The sequence below is a fragment of the Podarcis vaucheri genome (genome assembly GCF_965113315.1).
Source record: "Podarcis vaucheri genome assembly, chromosome: 1".
In the NCBI taxonomy this organism is placed as follows: Eukaryota; Metazoa; Chordata; class Lepidosauria; order Squamata; family Lacertidae; genus Podarcis; species Podarcis vaucheri.
Window position 1 is genome coordinate 74,450,519 of NC_138759.1, and position 19,983 is coordinate 74,470,501.

General features: G+C 39.5%; 1 protein-coding gene across 1 annotated transcript in view; it reads left to right on the top strand.

The window, feature by feature from the left end:
* The window catches only part of OTOG (otogelin), a 98,393-nt gene that overhangs the window by 13,770 nt on the left and 64,640 nt on the right, over positions 1-19,983 (top strand). The window contains exons 9-23 of the mRNA XM_082192748.1: positions 39-172; positions 1,866-1,972; positions 2,606-2,715; positions 3,675-3,800; positions 4,848-4,956; positions 5,748-5,794; positions 6,080-6,225; positions 9,094-9,226; positions 10,121-10,298; positions 10,871-10,995; positions 11,867-12,079; positions 13,265-13,430; positions 14,293-14,367; positions 15,150-15,193; positions 16,144-16,294. Coding sequence (XP_082048874.1) covers positions 39-172; positions 1,866-1,972; positions 2,606-2,715; positions 3,675-3,800; positions 4,848-4,956; positions 5,748-5,794; positions 6,080-6,225; positions 9,094-9,226; positions 10,121-10,298; positions 10,871-10,995; positions 11,867-12,079; positions 13,265-13,430; positions 14,293-14,367; positions 15,150-15,193; positions 16,144-16,294 — 1,864 coding nt within the window. The remainder of the gene's footprint in view (positions 1-38; positions 173-1,865; positions 1,973-2,605; positions 2,716-3,674; positions 3,801-4,847; positions 4,957-5,747; positions 5,795-6,079; positions 6,226-9,093; positions 9,227-10,120; positions 10,299-10,870; positions 10,996-11,866; positions 12,080-13,264; positions 13,431-14,292; positions 14,368-15,149; positions 15,194-16,143; positions 16,295-19,983) is intronic.

The window sequence follows — 19,983 nt, forward strand, 5'->3', positions numbered from 1 at the left end:
AAAATGTTAATTTCCTGCATTTGTGCACTTTCCCCTAGGAAAACTTACTGAAGACATTGAAGAGTTTGTAGAAAGCTGGAGAGAAAATCCTCCACAGGAGAACATCTTCTCCTGGGATACCTCATTTAACTATGAGCCACCCTGTCTGACTCAAAGTCAAACATTTTTACAGGTAGGCACGATAATTAATGTAAGGCAGGCACACTGGCTTGTTCCTGCGATTGAGGGGGCCGGTGCTCCACGACATGCTCACACTTTGTGCACATGCTGTGCAATATGCTGATGTGTCGCATGCACATTATGTGGCATACATGAGTGATGTGAGTGTGGCATGAGCACATGGCATGAGCACATCACTGCAAAATATTGATGAGGCCCAGCCCCCTCCTTGAAAATTGCAGAGGCCCTCGGCCCCTTCTAGGTGACACCCCTGATGTAAGACATAAACTTGTATGAGAATGAATTCTGAAACTTCTTATTTAAAAAAAAATGACATAAATGACATCCTAATTGCAAAAAGAAACCGCTGCCCATCGTTATGGGATTGAGCCTCCTAGTTAAATAGCTGTGATGCATTGCTTACATAATAAACATAGTTTTTGGATGGCTCACATGGCTTTATACTGGCTGAAATTGACATGACAGCAATTGAGCTAGCTGGGGTATAAATGGAAGATGATTTCAGATTCTATCTGCCTCCTGCTTTCAAGTTCATTTCTGATTTTACTCTCTACCTCAAAATATGTGGAAAATGTTATTTCCTAGAGGAGTGCTTAAGGTTCATAGATTAAGTAGATTTCTTATCATGCTTGAGTTATTTTTAATTCCTCCTTTTATTTCATTCTTTGATATTATTATTCAGAGTTTCCTATTTTAGCATTCAAAGCCTGTAGCCAGCCAGTGGATTCCTGTGTTATCTAGTGCCAGAATTTAATCAGATAATTCTTCCTCACTTGTATTAAAATCTGTGAAAGAGCTTTTGTCTCCATAGACAGCTGTCCATAATGACAAAGAAAAAGTTCATCATAATTTTGGCTACCATATTTCAGTTTCATCAGAAAACGTATCCCATACCAAGTCTGCTTTAGATTTCCTGCATAGGGATGAGGAACAAAAATACCACCAGTTTGCTACTGGCCCTGGAGGGGGAAAAATTATTAGTGTTTATTCAAATAAAATCTGTCAACATACATATAGTATAGTGCATGTATTATGGAAATGTAATATGAGTATGTTTAATTACAAATTATACATCTGTGTTGAATCTGATAGACCTCATTTGAAACCTAAAATATAAACAATTCACATGCTAGATGAAATATGAATTCACAATGCTGCCTCTTCAACTAAAACCTGTAGATGGAATGGTACTCCATTCATGGATCGTGGCATTCCTGCCTTCTCTATATAACACCCTGCACCTCCCTGGAAATCCACTCTTAAGGACTGGCTAGGCCAGGCACCCCCAAACTCTGCCCTCCAGATGTTTTGGGCCTACAACTCCCATGGTCCCTAGCTAGCAGGACCAGTGGTCAGGGATGATGGGAATTGTAGTCCCAAAGCATCTGGAGGGCCAAGTTTGGGGGTGCCTGGTAGGCTCTCTGGTACAGAGTGAGATGTGACATAGGAACCTGCAGCATGACATGGAAATAATAAAAAACCCAATCCCCCTTGTGCAAGCCTCCTACCCAGCTACATCTTTGCAGCCTTGCCAATCTTTCTAGGACCATTGCTGTCAGACTTTGGATTCAAAATCAAAGGCTGGATATTTATCAGATGATCTAGTTTCTAGACTATTTTTGTTTTTTTAAAAGCATTTTCTTAAAAAGCTTCTTTCTTCACACTAATTCTTTGTGTGTTTTCAGAGGACGTATGCATTCTGCAGCATTCTGCTCTGGAGCCCTTTCAAAGAGTGCCATGAATTTGTGAGCCCATTTCCTTTCATGGCCAGCTGCACAAATGATCTATGCATGTAAGTGACTTGGTTTGCGAAGTCCCGAATTAGCAGTCAGTGGTTGGGATTCAGAGAGGTCCACTTAAAACACTTCTTGGTATGGCTGGGACTGTGCTGATTTTCAGCTTCTAGTTGCAGCACTTCATACTGATGAATGCCATTCCAAGCAGTATCTTTAGGAGTAGCTTTTTAATGTGCATAAGGTACCATGGTAGCAGTGGAAATGGGGTTCTTTGGATTCTGGCCATTAAGTTTCTGCAAATATTAAATACATCTCTTTTTTGGGGCCTGCTTCTCTTCTCACTGTTTTTGACTGTCTTTGTGGTACCACTTCTAGTTATAATAGAATGAGTGGCAGTAGAGTTAAAGCCAAATATTTATTGATTTAAACATTATATGTATTTTGAATGTTCATCATTGGTATAATTTAGCAGTAAACCATGGCTTAGCGCTATGGAAACGAGACTCAGCATGACTTGTACTCAAATGCAGTCACTGTCTCTACTCTTTGTTTAGCTGCAAGGAAGGGATTGGCAGCTTCCATTTCTGTTTTAGCTTAACAGCAGTTTTATGTGTTGTCCCGGTTCTAAACTGTGGTTAATTAGAACAGTGAAAATAAGGCTGTGTCAATTTAATTTTTTTTGTGTTAAGGTCAGGAGCTGATAATGCAACTTTGTGTCGAGCATTAACTGAGTATGCAAGGACTTGTGCTCAAGCAGGAAAACCTCTCCACAACTGGCGGGCCCAATTTAAGGAATGTGGTATGCAATGACAAGGTTTTAGAATGCTGTCTTCTGGCAAAATATTCTGCATATCGTTTATTCCCCTTTCTGCAGGTTTTCTCATTTTTAAATATAGGTTCATCTGGCCTTGCTATGGACTTCGTTGGTTGCCTGTTTTGTAATGGGGGCCTGGTAGGAATTTTTCCATCTGGCAAATTGGCAGGGCCATTTGGTTTTCAGCTACCACCATAGCAATCGTCACAACTTTGTAAGGTTTGGCTGTTAGGCATTGGATCAGCAATCATGGGGAGGGGAGGTGGAGCCATCACCTGCCCCTCCAAGCTCAAGGGTATTCCATTAAAGAAATCTAGGGATTTGCCTGGGTCTTGTCCGAAACCCCTGCAGAGGGGGCTAGGGCCATACCAGGGCCCCACAGGGACACCGGGGATGAGCGCCAGTCAGGACCTGCTGGCGGTGCTCCCTCTGGTGTTGTTCATCCTTTAAGGGATTCTCCGTGATGATGTCAATGCCTAAGCCAATACCATTCACATTCTGTATTCAATAAAGTTGTGGCCTAAATTTTGCCCAATTACTTAAACTAAAATCCCGTGTCACTGTTTCATTTTTTGGGGAACTGGGGGGTCTCGAATCGCAACTGAGTATGCAAGGACTTGTGCTCAAGCAGGAAAACCTCTCCACAACTGGCGGGCACAATTTAAGGAATGTGGTATGCAGTGACAAGGTTTTAGAATGCTATTTTCTGGCAAAATATTCTGCATATCGTTTATTCCCCTTTCTGCAGGTTTTCTCATTTTTAAATATTGAACCTTAATTGGTTATTGTATGCAAATTCAGACTTTAAGACTAACCAGTATATGCTTTTGCATGGAGACCACTTCACTAGATGCTTAAATTAAAATTAAAGTAGCATCAATTTTCCACCCCAGGAAGGAGAAGCATAAATCATTTAACATTTCTTCATTTCTTCTGTTTTTCAGTCATTAAATGTGAGGAGCATCTTGTCTACAATGAATGCATTGACTGCTGCCCAGTTTCATGTCAGCAAAAAACTCACTGTGTTGACAGTGAACTGCCCTGTGTTGATGGATGCTATTGTCCAGATGGTAATGCAGTTTTTGGTGTGGAATTTTGTTAGAAGTTGTGGCCTTTCAGGAGCTTATGGTCTTTCTGCAATCTACTAGACACAGTAATTAAGTCACACTCCAGATATTTGTCAACAAAACCAGATGGGTTCATTCTAGAGGCAATGGGTGGTATTCAACTAACATTTCCTGTCAATACAAGGATTTCCTCTTGTGCAATAGAGCTTTCCTCTCTTCTCTTGTTCCTATGCACATTCTCTGCCTTTTCTAAGTCTGCTACGGAGAGTTGGAGGAGCCCCCAGAGCAGATTCTATGAACGAGCTAGACTATAAGGGTTCAGGCGATCCCTGAGGTATCCTGGACCCAAGTTGTTCAGGGCTTTGTAAATCAATGCAAGAATTTTGAACCTGGCTCAGTAGCAGATGGGCAGACAGTGCAGCTGTTTTAACAATGGTGTCACATGTTCTTGACCAGAAGCTCCCCTCAGCAATCTGGCTGCAGCATTCTGCACCAGCTGGAGTTTCCAAACCAGACCCAAGTGCAGCCCCACATAGAGCTCATTATAGTAATCCAGCCTTGCTCCAAAACTCCTTATGACAGCACCCAATGGCTATGTATAGATATTAAATAGCATTGGGAACAGACTTACTGGGAGTAAGCCTTACAAAACTTGTTCTGACATTTTAGAAAACAGGCTTAGGCTGAGAGGCTAAGTGATAGCATGCCCTATATTGACTTGATAGTATGTTAGGAAATCAAATGGACTTCTGTGAAAATATTTTTGGTATTGGGCTGCAACTATTTATAACTCAAGTTGTTTTTTCTTTATGACAAAAGCAGCTTTTAACTGTTTCATAATACATCTTAACCTTCTGTTTTGCTTTTGTTTTTTATTATACCGTTAAACTTTGCAGTATAAGATGCAATGAGGAAACATACACAAGGATTTTAATTTTATAATTTATCACATCTTCATTTTCTAGCTAGAAGTACTAGGCAGTTTTTTTAATGATCCTTTTCAAAGCATATGGCTCTAATTTTGTTCTTATTGTCAAATGTTCATTTTAGGACTTATTTATGAAAACAAATTATGTGTAAGGCCATCAGAATGCCCTTGTGATTATCACGGATCTGTCTACAGAACTGGTGCTGTGGTTCATGAAGAATGCAACAACTGGTTAGTAACATTCCATATATTTATTCCCTTTAATATAGCACGAATTCCCTAAACAATGTCCAATATATAAGCCTTAGCATATATACCAGTCCTTACTTTTATAAAGCATACACCTTCATAGAAAGGTGCTTTCTCTTTCCTTTCGCCATTTGTAGCTTTGTGGAATAATCTTAATTTTAATGGTTTTGCGTAATAAATATGGTGACCAGTTCTTTTGCATGCCTTTGGTGCGTGAAGGTTTCAAGCTGCAAATTCCCAGACTCTTCTCCTTATCATACAATCTATGCTTGAGTTTTTAAATAAGTGCTGACAGGACGCTGAGGAAGATGCTGTACTTGCAGTCAGCTGGTTGTGATAGGCTTGCTGAACCTCACAACATAGGGAGGAAGTTTGCATCAATTCTTTGAGAGATTTACCGGTACTTAGCTTTTTAGTTTGTGGCTGAGCATTCTGTGATGTAGTCTATTCAAAACTTTAACCTAAACACACTTTATGGGTCTGCAATTATGCAACCTTTAAGACCTGTGTCAAACCTCCATTAACATCGAAATGCCCATTCATTTTCCTTAGTGTTCCCCAGGTGTATCTTGCATTCTGAGACTTGTGGCATAATTTCAATCAGAGTGCTGGGCTCTGCCCCTACTTCTGCCTTCACACGGTTTCATGACTTGGTATCAGTTGAAGCATTCACTATAAGGTTTCCTTTGCATTCCTACAACTGTTACTTCCAATTGCCACATAAGGGCTATGCCAACAGCCTTAAAACATCAAATAATTCTTTCTGTTTTCAGTACATGTGCTGGAGGAAAATGGATTTGCACAAACCTTACCTGTCCAGGTATGTCTGTTCTCAGATATTTCATTCAAATATTTTATACTGGGTATATTGCATGTGATCCAAGTGTTAATATTGATGTCTGATTATTTTTCCAATCTTTCCTACTTATTTACACCTGGAAAGCAGCATATAAATGCTTAAAAGGATCATCAGCTCCCAGAATGCAAACTGTAATCACTAATTCCTTCAGGCTTTTTGTTCACTATTGCGACTATCATACATTACTAGCAGCACAGAATATTTTGGTAACATATTGAAACACTTTATCCCCCCCCTTTTTTTTAGCTGAATGTTCAGTCTCAGGAGATATTCACTTCATGACATTTGATGGGCGCAAGTATACTTTTCAAGCCACTTGCCAATATATTCTGGCAAAAAGCCTCACCTCCGGAAAATTTGCTGTGACTCTGCAAAATGCTCGTTGTGGACAGGTAAGACTGTAAGAGCAAATGTTTGGGCTGCATGAAGTGTAGGTACTTAACTGGCATTATCAAAAAGATTAAACTTTCAATTTATAAATCTCCCTTTGGTGAATGGAAGGAACTTTTCATTCACTGAAAGATTCCTCCCATTCATGGAAGGTTACCTTTGGATCCAGTTCTAATTTCCTTGGGGAAGGACCATAGCTCAGTGGATGTAGAAGGTCCTAGGTTAGGTCCCTTCAGTTTATGTGTATCTGTGTGGTGAGAAATTACTGTGCAGATATTTCTCAAGAACTTAAAAAGCTAATTGTCTCTGAATATCCAGTGCCAAAAGGTGGATAGCAAATAGCACATGTGCTTTCTTATGACTTTATTTTAATAATAATAATAATTTAATTAAATAATTTATACCCGGCCCATCTGACTGGGTTTCCCCAGCCACTCTGGGCAGCTAATGGTGCCTGTGGTGTTGTAACAGGAGGTTATGTAAAGAAATAGTCAACAGTACAGTGTTGAAACCTTTTGCCAAGGGAGGTGTAGAATATTTCACCTGATATATATGTAAAAAAGAAATATTTGCTCTTTTTATCTCTATTTATAGGTTCTGAAAATACTGACTTTTTATCTAGTTCCTCTAAGGTTTATAGTTTTCTACTTAAGTCATGGATAGCTGCTGTAGTGCTCTCCACATGTTGGAGGACTACAATTCCCATCAGTCACACCTAGCATGGTCAAGGATGATGAGAGTTGGGTTCCACCTGGAGGGCACTGTATTAGCTACTCCTGACTTCAGTAAAATGTTTTAATAATATGGTAAAATAATAATATGCTTTCTACGTTCAGCTCGTCTTGCAGATGGCAAGTCCAACAAAGGATACACTGTTCATTGTTAAGATCTAGAGTGCCTTAGAAAGGCAGTTTTAGAATGGCATATAATCTCCTAAACGCCTGCACAGAGTCCATAGCTGTACACATACCACTTTAATAACCTGTTAGTGTCTCTGTGAGGATATACAATAAAGCACTTTTTCTTCCAACAAAGCCACTTTGCAAGCATTTTCTTGTCTAGGTTGTTGATGAAATACAGTCTAACAAAAACTTGAAGCGACAAAATCTCAAGGCACAAGGCGTTGACTCACAAGGATTGATTCAGTTAAACTGTGCTTTTAACAACAACCATGATGCATTGATTTGTGAATAATCTAATAAACTGTAATATTGAATGCTTGGTTTCTAGTTGTCATCTTTGAAAATGGTTGCTTAAAATGTCTTATGTAGAAACACCAAATTATGAGATAAGGAAATGTTGCATTTTTTTATATTAGACATTAGCATAAATTACTCTATTTCAGTGTCTTGATTTTTTTCCTGAGCCTTGAATTTCTGTAGAGTTACTGAGAAATTTTCATTAAAATGCTAGAGCTCTATCGCAATAAAGCAGATTACTATATTGAAAAAGAAAAACACCTCCAGCAACAGCCAGATAACACCTGAACAGGTTTTCGACTCATTGAATCACAAAGAGTACAGTCACTTAGAGCCTCAGGTTTGGTGACAAAAGCAATCATCATGCAGCAAGTGAGTTTGGAATGATGTAAAATTTAGCTTTAAACACTTTTTGAAAGAGGATCAGTCAAGTGATCAGCATAGCTTAGCCTTATCTGAGTCTCAAATGACAGTATCACTAGGTTTTGTGGTTAGTTATGATGAGAAGGATATTTTAATATAGGAATTTCTATTAAGTGTTTGGTGATGAGTGAGGTACAGTTCATGAGAAGGCAGCTGCTGATAGTTAGCGGAGTCAATGTTATGAAAGAAACAATTCATTGGATCAGAGAATTATTGCCAGGATTTTAGAGCCTATTTGAGACAATATGCATATGCACACACAAATATATGTAGCCAATATATACTCCCACATTCATCTACTGGTCTTAACATTTAAGGGCTTGCTTTTATATTTGATTGGACATCTTGAAAATGGCATAGGAAGCTGCCGTATGAGGCCAGACAATTGGTCCACCTAGTTCCAGTACTGTCTGACCAGTACAGGGTCTCAGACAGAAGTCTTTCTCTCACTTGCTACCTGGCCATTTTTTAGCAGTAGCTGCCAAGAATTAACCATGGGATCTTTAGTGTACAGTCATACCTCAGGTTGCAATCACTGCGGGTTGCGCGTTTTCGGGTTATGGACGCGCCAAACCCAGAAGTACTGGAACGGGTTACTTCCGGGTTTTGGCACTCACGCATGTGCACTAAATTGTGCTTTGCGGATGTGCAGAAGCGCCAAATTGCATTGTGTGCTTGCGCAGACGCGGCGCTGCGGGTTGCGAACGCTGCGGGTTCATGGATCACACTTGCAACCTGAGGTTCCACTGTACAAGGCATGTGCTTTACCTTTCAGATATTGGCATTTCTACCTTATCTACGGTATATATCTCAGCTCATGTCTATCCGAGTCTTGAAACTTGCTTTGCCACTATAGAAGTTGGAAGCAGTATGCCTCTGAATACCAGTTACTGGAAACCACAGGAGGGGAGAGTGTTCTGGTGCTCATGAGCTGCCTGCGGGTCTCCCATGGGATCTGGGCGGCCACTGTGAGAACAGGATGCTGGACTAGATGGCCATTGGCCTGATCCAGCAGCCTCTTCTTATCTTCTTACATTATAAATTTCATCTTACTGGGTGTTCTCATTTTCATAGCACTGCATTTTGTGGTATGTAAAATCTCCAAGCAAATTATTACACTGGTTTTTGTGTACCAGTGACTTTCCCAGGAGATACTTTCCTGCTCTACACCTGTCAAATTCTACCAAAAGGCAAATAGGTCTTAATCCCAAGCTTATTTTACAATGCTACTCTTCAATTTATTTCCAGAATCAAGATGGAGCATGTATCCAGTCAGTCAGTCTTATTCTCAATCAAGATTCCAAGAGGCAAGTGACTCTGACCCATTCAGGAGATGTTTTGGTATATGATCAGTACAAAGTAAATCTGCCTTATATTGATGGTAAGTAAAATAAATAACACTTAGCCACAGTGAAAATGCTATGATTTAAATTATGTCTACATATCATGCTCTAATTCCGTCATGTCAATCATTCTGGTTTTATTTCTTCTCCTATAGCTTCACTTAACCCTCTGTTTCCTTCCTCTAATATCTACATCATCTCATGGTACCCCTGGAACCAGATGTTAGTTGTATATTCACTCCCTTTCATCTCACCATGTAGATCAGATGTGGTCCTCCAGATGCTGCTGAACTAAAACTCCTATCATCCATGGCCATTGGCCATGCTTGCTGGGCCTGATGGGGGTTACAGTCCATCCACATCTGGAAGGCCAAAGGTTTCCCACACTTGATATAGATAGGTGAACTAATCGATATACACAAAGGAAGCCTTTTTACTGATGGACAAGCTATCTTCAGCCTGAATCAGCTTGAGCAACAAATTATTTTTAGGAGGCTTCAATGAACAACAAATTATCCAAAGCAATTAGTTTAGCTTGATTCTTTCCAGATCTTATCTTGCTGTCAGTTCCATCATTGAGAGTTTAACAGTCAACCCTTCATCAGCACCCCCACTGCTGCTACCCACAAGGATACATTGTGGTGTTGAAAAGTGCTCATAGTATCTGGACTTCCTTGAGAACCTCCTGTCACCACTTGTCACCTGGGTAGGCTTGCAAAAGGTGGTGATGATGAGGGCTCATGGTATGCGTAAAATAGAGTATATTTTGATCTCCGCAAAACAATTTTATTTGGGCTAAATTCAAGTAGAGATTAGGAGGTTAATTTGCAACTAACATTAAACACATTGTGAAGAATAAAAGCAACTCCTGATCGCTTGATAATATTGTAGATTACTATTAATACATTTTTTCTGCAATGTTTATCTACTAGACGCTTTTGAAATACGGAAACTTTCCTCTGTATTTTTGCAAATAAAGTCATATATTGGATTACAAATACTGTATGACTGGAAGGGTTTGAGGCTCTATCTCAAAGCTGATGCTCAATGGAAAGATGATACCATAGGACTTTGTGGGACCTTCAACGGAAATATGCAAGATGATTTTTTGTATGTATCCTTAACCTTTTAAAAAAATACATCTGTCTTCATGAGTATTGATTTCCACCCCCAAACAGTATAGAAAAACATAGTAGCTTTTTATTAGAAGAATAAAATATAAAATTTGATTATCAAACCTAGTATTAATTAAATAATAATAATGTTGAAGAAATTCAACCCAGAATAATAATATATCTTGTAATAATATATCTTGTTACTTTCAAGGGTCTGATTCTTGGGAGCAAGAACGCTCCACTTAAATGTCCTTTCAAATGATTTTAATCCACAAATCTTTAATTTAATAAGTATTTTCCTATAGAGTACAAAATATAGAACGCATAAGAGGAAGACTTACCCTAGTGTGTTTTAATTTGTTGGAAGCAGCCCAGAGTGGCTGGGATAACCCGGTCAGATGGGCAGGATATAAATAAAATAAATAAAATAAAATAAACCACAATGAATCCAGTACATAGTCTCTTGAAATTAATGAGACCACACCATGATTTTGAATTACTGTTGTTTGTACTTGATATTTGAAGTATATCATTTTTGTGACATTTATTTTTTTAAATGGGGGAAAGATCTCCAGTAGGAGTGCCAGAAAGTACGCCACAGCTTTTTGGAAATTCCTGGAAAACTTCATCTGCCTGTGGTCTTGAGCATGATTATTCACCAGTGGATCCATGTGATATTCATCTACAATCAGGTAAGTGTGACGATATTATAGACAGATATTGATGATGGGGTTGGAAGCATTATAAGAAGCTGTTGCAGGAGAGGAATTGTGAGCAACATCACGGGAGGAATGTTTCTAGTACCAAAATGAAACTTTCAAGCTCCCTTGTAGTTTCTGCTATTGCCAGCAGCAAAATGTTGTTGCTTTTATAGGGTCATATTCAATTAACTTTTACTCAGTGGTGATCCATTAAATTTCTGATCCTGAATAACCCACAGTATTGAAATTTTTTTGGTGTGTATGTTGGTACATTAGCTACCATGATGTTGTTTTATTACTCTGGTTATGAAATTGATTTTGATATTGTTGACTTTGAGAGGTATTGCTGTTCTCTTTCTTGTAAGCCACTTTGAGCATGATGTTGTGTGTGTGTCGAAGGGAGTGTGGAAAGGCATTCTTATTCCTAATTAAGCATATCTGTGTTTTAAGTCATTTTAGCCAGCTGGTTATATTTCGTTTGAGTTTTCATCGATCAGTTGTGCAGCTGACAAAAAATGCATTTCATGATTTATTATTGTCAAGGATTGTGTAGAAAAAGTAATATAAAACAACGATAATATATGTAATCAATATCATGACCCTGACTGAGCCTTATTTACTGAAAACATAGTAATAAAATTTATATCTGATGGACTGAAGAGAAATATTAATAGTGATTGCTATTTGGAAAATTCCCATAAAAATGACTGTAGTCAGTTGTAGAGTTGTGCAGTTGGCTGTGGCTTATCTATGGCTGAATCAGATAAGCTGTAAAAAGTAATGTTTGTTCCACAGAAGAAAGCCTTTGCTATTAAATTTGGAGACTCTAACATGGTTATTTTATTATCATTTACTTTAACAGCCACTTATGCAACAGAAGCTTGCGGCATCATTACAAAAGAACTCTTTGCCCCATGCTTCTCCTACCTGAGTCCTCTCCCCTATTTTGAACAGTGCAGAAGAGATACCTGTAAATGTGGGCAGATCTGCATGTGCTCCGCTCTGTCCCATTATGCCCATCTGTGCCACAGATATGGAGTGGTGATAGACTTTCGGAGTTATGTCCCAGAATGTGGTAAGTTATTGTTCAGTATGTAATTAATTTAATGGTTGTCTGACATCTTGTGTACATTTCAAGACTAATCTAAATTGGATAAATCATTTGCTGGATATCCAAATTGAATGCACATGGTTAGATTGAAATAACCGTGCGCTACAGTAGATCAAAGTGGTACATGACTAGATGAGAAACATGGTAATGAAGAAAGCCCAAACTGTGAAGCTGGGTTGGGAACCAAGCACTGCATTCTCCTGTGAACAATATTCTGGGGCACACATGCAGGTCCACAGGCAAAAATGGGTAGAGCAATGAATATGACTCTTACTGTTTTACAGTATGCTACTTTCCAGCCATGCAAAAACCAGTTTTTTCTACACCCTCCTCAACAACTTGTCTCATCCAGGCAAGAAAGGAGCATGATCACAGCTAAGTGACATATTCAAGCTAGGTAAAAACACATAGATATGGTGCATAGCAGAACCAGGGATAGGGTCATACAGTCTAGTATATAAATTATAGTATGCTATAAAAATATCTCAGAAAAGATGCTGTACAAGTCTTGCACAAATGGAAGAACTTCTCTATATTTGGGGTGATTTTGTCATGCTAGGGTGGAAACAGCCCTTCCATTTGTGGATGATTTGTTCCACTAATAGTGGAAGAGTACCTTTGGTCCAAGCCATTCCTATTTAAATATATTAAGGAAAATTTCTGTTTGGTTCCCTCCTCCAAACTAAGCTCACTTTCCCCCGTTTATTTTTTTATTTTTCTTGTTTAAATGACACAGTTATAGTTAGTCATGTAAGTGGGATCCAGTGTGATTTGCAAGTCTAGTTTACAGTACTTGGTGGCTGTGTAAAGTAACCTAAGGGGGTCTTAGTGGGGGGGAAAATCAGGCCTACACTAAATGTTGTATAATAAATAAATAAATAATTTTATTTGTGTAGTAAAAGTGTAAACATATTCACAGCCAGCAATACACGGGGATATGATTTGGGGCTAACTAAACTTGGGTTTAGGTTGTAGTTCTGTGCACATTTTCCAGAGAGTGAGTCCCCTGAACATAATGAGACTTATTTCCAAGTAAGCATGCAAGAAGCCATCCCAGTGTGTGGGATGAAATGTGTTACAGGCCTTTGAGAGTGGATTGCCTTTTATGCGTTTGGCTTGTAATATGAGAAGTCTGTTTCATTTGCTTAGCTCTTTCATGTGAAGATACAAAGGAGTACAGTACCTGTGTATCTACTTGTGGCAGATCCTGCCAAGCTTTCTCTGTGCCAGAGACGTGCAGTGATGATTGTGTTGAAGGCTGCACCTGTCCTCTTGGAATGTATCTGAACATCAAAACTGACAGATGTGTGCAACAGTAGGTATAATTTGTAGTGCTGACACCAACCACTTTGTAAAAGTATATTTTCAGATTTAAGGGACCAGCTGAGAAATTGGTTTAACTTTCAGACATGAAATGAACTGCAGAGCTAAAGAGGCGGCGGCAGTGGGGGGACGGGACATGCTGCATTTAGCCAGCAGTGGGAATAGTAGGGTTTGTTGATGCTTATATGAGATGGTTGTAAACTTGGGGTGGCCAAACTTTTCTGTCAGTTTTGCCTCAAAGTATGAGAGAGTGTACTAGAATGGCTCCTCCAAGACTGCTTTTGCTTCACGTTTACCAAGTGAAGAAACAGGCAATAGTGCTGAGCAAGATATGTATATATAGGAACCCACACACAATTCTGTGATAGAGCTAAGCATTTCTGGACCATCCCCTGGGAATGGGTGAGCAGATTAAGTTCATTTTTATCTCATGCTCCAAAGAGCCTGTAGTGCCATGTTTCCATATGAATTTTTTAGTGTTCAGAGTTTACTGAAGATTACCAAATTTGCACCATCCTGCAGTTCCATTATCTTGAGAATATGTGAGGTAATTTATTGAGGTTTCTGATTGTCACAGCCCTATTCATTTTGTTTTCCTTAGAAAATATATTTTGTGACCAGCATGTATTACTGCTGAAGGGGAAACATAAATGCTTGTCCATAGGCTCTGCCATTTGTTATTTATTATTGGCTGTGGATAGTACAGGGATAGGAATGCATTCCAATATACAGTGTTTGACAAGAATACTTGTTAATATGTTAATAACTATTTATAAAATGAATGCATCTTTATAACAGGGGGAGTCTGTGTTGTTTCCATGGAAACAAATTTTCTATTTTTTCCCCCTTTATAGAAATGAATGTCCCTGCTATTTTCAGGGTATTGACTATTCACCTGGAGAAAACATAATCACGTCTTTGGGAAAATGGTAAGCTATTCCCACAGAAAGGGCAGTTTCTAATGTTCTGTGGGTTTTGCCACGCATACCACCTGGCAGAATTTTATGCTGCTGTGTTTAGCAGACACTGGGTTTGCCCCATCCCTTCTGACTTTGGAACAGAGATCAGCCACAGGGAGAGAGCATTGGTGTTGCTTTAAAAGATGGCGCTGTCCCTTTCCACTGCATTCTTCCCTTCTGCTCCTGCAGCTGGCCTGTCTCACAGTCTGTATGGGCCTTCACTAGCTATGCTTCCGGAGGGCTAAGAATGAATTTTTAAGATGGCTTCCCTTGTGGCCCCATCTTTTTTCACCTGCTCAATACTGTATGTATTGAGGTCTGAAATATTAATTTGATTTGTGACTTGGGTCATATCCACACCATAGATTTAAAGCACCTTTAATAATCAATTCCGTGTGCTGCTCTGGTTCACCAGAAGCGGCTTAGTCATGCTGGCCACATGACCCGGAAGCTGTATGCCGGCTCCCTCGGCCACTAAAGCGAGATGAGCGCCGCAACCCCAGAGTCGGCCACAACTGGACCTAATGGTCAGGGGTTCCCTTTACCTTTTAATACTCAGTTTAAAGCACATAGCCTCCCCCAAAGAATCCTGGGAAATCTGGTGCAAGAGTTTCTTAAAAGGGAAATCAGAGGGAAAACAGCATGTATGTACAGTACTGCCACCATTCTTTTCTTTGAAGAACTCTGACCAGATTCCAAAAGTTTATACAAAAAGATTCTGATGGTCCTGACTCCTTGCATTTTTGTTTCAGCCACTGCAGAGATGGAATGATGAACTGTGAGGAAAACAACATTGGTATGTAACATAAAGATGTTATTTAACCCAGAGTTCCCTCGTAGAGTCCTAGCCGTGCCAAAGTTAGAGCTCCCTGTTATACCCATCAAACATGGGCAGGAAATTTCTAAGGGGAGGCCTGAGTCAGACCGGGACCCAATGGATCTCAAGCTGAGCTCAGTGCTATTCAGGCTGGCACAGCGCTTTGTCTACCTTTGCTTTCTTTCCTGTGAGTGATGGGACTGTGGATGCAGGCTATTGGCTCAGCCTCTCTGTCATGACTTGCCACTTCTCGACTGTGGTTTGGATTATAGAATCATAGAGTTGGAATAGACCACAAGGGCCAACGAGTCCAACCCCCTGCCAAGCAGGAAACACCATCAGAGGACTCCTGACATATGGTTGTCAAGCCTCTGCTTAAAGACCTCCAAAGAAGGAGACTCCACCACACTCCTTGGCAGCAAATTCCACTGTCGAACAACAAGAATTATCTTGCTCATTTTTAGTGTGCTGTTTTGGTTTGTTCCCCAGTAACTGGTAGTCAGAGGTATACTGACTCTAAACCTTGAGGTTCTACACAGCAGTTAGGATTAGTAGTCCCTGATAGATTTCTCCTCCATGTATTTGTCTAAACCTCTTTTAAAATCATATGAACTACTGGCCTGCCCACGACCACAACCCATAACAGCAAATCCCATAAATTAATGATGAAATGTGTGAGGAAGTAGTTTCAGTTGTCCATTGTGAGTCATGATTCTCCTCCAGTCAGTTTCATCAGATGGCCTGGAGTTCTTGGTGTGATGAGAGAGGGACAAAAACTCTCTAAAGAATTAGATGTGTAGGGCTGAAGACCAAATGTATAAATACAAAATGGAGGAATCTGGCTAGGCTTTAGCTTTAAAGAGGGTGCTTTGGGTTTTATGGTAAAGAGCAAACTAAATATGATGTATGTGTGTCTTCTATTGTTGTAGTTCATGACTGTCCAGATGACCAGATCTATGTAAACTGCAGTAACCCACAAACTATGGAGCTTGGCAGGGAGAGAACATGTGAAAACCAACTGCTAAACCTCACTATATCAGCACATCTTCCTTGTTTTTCAGGATGCATGTGTCCTCAGGGGTAAGTAAAGACAAACACAAGTTCAATTTTATCCTACTAGTATAAAACCTATGGCCATTTCAGCACCTAGTGTACATTTGGTAGTATGGCCTTCTGCCTTTTAAGAAGTCAAAGACATTTGATGACTATGGCTAGCTCAAGTTATTTTGGCAGCAGAGGCAAGGGGATGCTTCACCTTCCTCCCATCTTGTCATATGCTGGACATCAAAAAGCAAGCATCATGCAACGAAGCAGTGTTAAAAAGCCTCCATTGATCAAACAACCTTCAGTCCATTCTTATTCCTGTGGAGTTGTGTAGCTTTGTTATCTTTTCCATGGGGCGTTTGTACCTGTTGTAGAACTCACTCAATATCTTCAGGGATGAATCTGGTGTCCTCTGGATGTTTGGGACTACAACTCCCAACAGTTCCTCCCAAACAGGAACTGTTTTAACTATGGAAACAGTTGCACATCTTTATTAAGAAGGCATCATGGTTTAGGTTTGGAGGGCACCAGTTTGGTTAAGGCTGGTATAGAGACATCCAGATTGGGTATCTTTTCCACAGAGGGTCTGTTTTATTAAAAGCAGTATCTCTGTATGAAGAATTTGGGTGGGATTCACATAACCAACCTTGTCAGCAGCAGCTCCGCTCAAGGACTTCCACTTGTGCAGTGGGGTTTCCCCTTCCCTCATGTGTGTCCGCCTCCCAAATTGGCTTTCAGGGGGAGAAGAATGGGGGTTGTTCCATTTGGCAAGCTGAAATGCTTGTGCAGATGGAGCAACTGGAAGTGTGTGTGTGTGTGTGTCTTCCATCTGAGCTATGTATTATAGTGTCACTATACAGCTTTTGCCAGCAGGTCAAGATGCGCCTTTTTATCCAGGTATTGGGAGGGATAGGGTGAGATATTTACTAATGCCGCCACCTCTGCTGCTTTTACTATGAATGCATGCATTTCATCTTTTTATATAACCTGTCAGGGTCTTTGGATGAAGAGCAGGTAACAAATCTAACAGATCAATCAAAATTTCCAGGGTGCCTTACTAAGTTCTTAAAATTGTCTGTCAGATGTCCTGAGAAATTACATTTCCAGGATCCTTGGTACTTGGATGACTGCCGTTCCAGATGCCAGCCATAGTGTAATGAAGATATTGTCAGTTAAAAGAGGGAATGAAAAGAGGCATTTGCAGTGATGGGAAGTGATGGCACTGGGGAAATCTCCTGTAGAGCTTGTGTTCAGCTCAAAAGAAGCTGAATGCACCTAGGTTCACAATTATGGACCTCCCTCCTCCAGTTCTGAACTTTGGCACTCTCCATGGTATTTTTGCAAGAATAATGTTGCAGGAATAATGAAAATAAGGTTCTCGGAATATTCTGCTTGCTTTTTTCTCATCTCAAAAGAAAAAAATATTTCTCATTGTAAAACAGGTGGCATACCAGATCAAATAACTTATAAGAAGCTTAAATGAATTCCTGAAAGGTTTGTTTAAAAAAAAAGAAAAGAAAAATCATCACTTTCTAATTTATACAAGAAAATAATGATTTTAATGGAGCCCAAGAATGTTTCTTATCAATAGCCAGAGAGAATTATGCAAGCCTAACCCCACTTAATTGGGAATAAGTCCTATTGAATTCAGTAGACCTTATTTCTAAATAGACATGATTAGGATTGTGCAGTTAATGAAGTTAACATAGACAGAATGTAATAACACAGACAGAATGTAATTTCTTTTAACAACCTTTTGTGACAGCAGTACTCTTCTGTTGTCCTTGCGGTAAAATGAACAGTCTGCATATCTGCAGTGTATTTTATAAATTCAAATGGACTGTTGTCTTGTCTTTTAAAACTGATGCAGGGTTGAAGGAAGGGTATTTTACATATTTAGTTCAAAAGCTTGACAATAACCTTCATTTTAAGTGTGCATCCTCCCAGCTGCTAAATCATTCTTTCTATAATAGCCTTTCCATAGAATTTATTGATACTTGCAGTGCAAGCCTATGCCTATTTGCGTGGAAGTAATCTCCACTGCGTAAGGCTTACTGATAGGGAGGTGTGTAGAGGCTTAGAGCTTAGCTGATCATAGTAATAAACAGAATTTACTATAAATCTATCATGACTTGCCTTTAACAACATCCAGGCTTGCCTTCTCCTGTTAAGTGATGAGCTGGCATAAGATGGATCTATGATCAACTAAAAATAATGTGAAAGTCTCATTTTACCAAGTTGGCAATATTAAGTTTTTACTTTAAAAGTGCTAAATTTTAATGAGGGGTAATGTGACTATCTCCTAAAGGGAAATGTGTGGAAGAATCATACACGCTTCCTCTGTCATTGCTTCTTCATAATATCTAAAGTGGCCCTTGGTGATGAGTGTAGGTGAGATGTTTTTCTTCAACGCTGTTCCTCTCAGTGTCTGTTCTGTGCATGCATTCATGTGTGTGGTTGGTAACTGCTGCTAATAGTAGGGGCTGATAAATGGCATATGATTGAGATGCCAGTGAAATTAAATCATGCCTAAGCTCAGTAATAGGGTCTATGAAAAGGTGCATCATTTCAGTTGGTCTGTAGGCATCGTATTGAACCTTGACATATAATAGAAATAAAGTCATTTATAGTAAGTGCCTAAAAGTCATGCTGTATTGGACCAAAAGCCCATCTTGTCCAGATGTCCATGGGAAGCCCTCAAGGATGATATGGGAGCAATAGCACATTCCATACTTGTGCTTTCAAGCAATTGGTATTCAGAGACATACCACCTCTGATACTGGAGGTAGCACACAGAAGCCATTGATATCCTCCATGAATTTCTCTAAAATCCTTTTAAAGTCATTGAAGCTGGTGACCATTACTACATCTTATAGTAGTGAATTTAATAGTCTAATTATATGCACTGTGTGAAGAGGCATCTCTTTGTCTAGCTACAGTTTTCCAGCATGCAGCTTCAGTAGCTGGGCCAAGGTTCTAGCATTATGAAGAGAAAGAAAAAAGTTATGTCTGTGTGCTTTCTACACATTAAGCATATTCCTATATTATGTCCCTCCCCCACCCCGCTTGCTTACTTTTTGAACTAAAATGTCCCATATGTTGTAATTTTCCCTCATAAGGGAATTGTTCCAGCTCAGTGATCATTTTGGTTGCCCTTTTCTGAACCTTTTCCAGCTATACAATATTCATTTTGAGGTGTGGAGACCACCTGCCAAAATGTCAAAATGGCATTTTGTTTTATTTTTTTGAGTTCTTAGATCATTGTAATCAATCTGGCTGCTTGGCTTTCCAAGAGAGAAAGCTGTTAACACTTGTTTTATGCAGGGTAATATTACAGACATGAAACTTGCACTTTGGTCTCACCTTGTCAAAGTGATGCTCTTTGTCTCTAAATGTGGCCTACTTAGTTGGTAGCTTAAACCAGTGGGAATTTTCAGCTTTGTAGTTCACTATCCATCCAAGACAGTGACACAGAACTTGAAATGGTACAGCAACTCCCAACAGGCTTTAAATAAAATTATAGTTTTAAAGTTTAATATAAACGTTGTTTTTCGGAAAAGGCTACTGCCTTCTCGGTAAACATTTTCTAGGTAACTTGTAAAATTAGAGAAAGCAAACACACTCAGGAAAGCTTTGGCTATTATTGCTCCACAGTTTACAAAAGAGTGATTCATCTTTTTATAAAAGTGTTCCTGTGAAATCTTAGGTTGCATTTATGTCTAGAC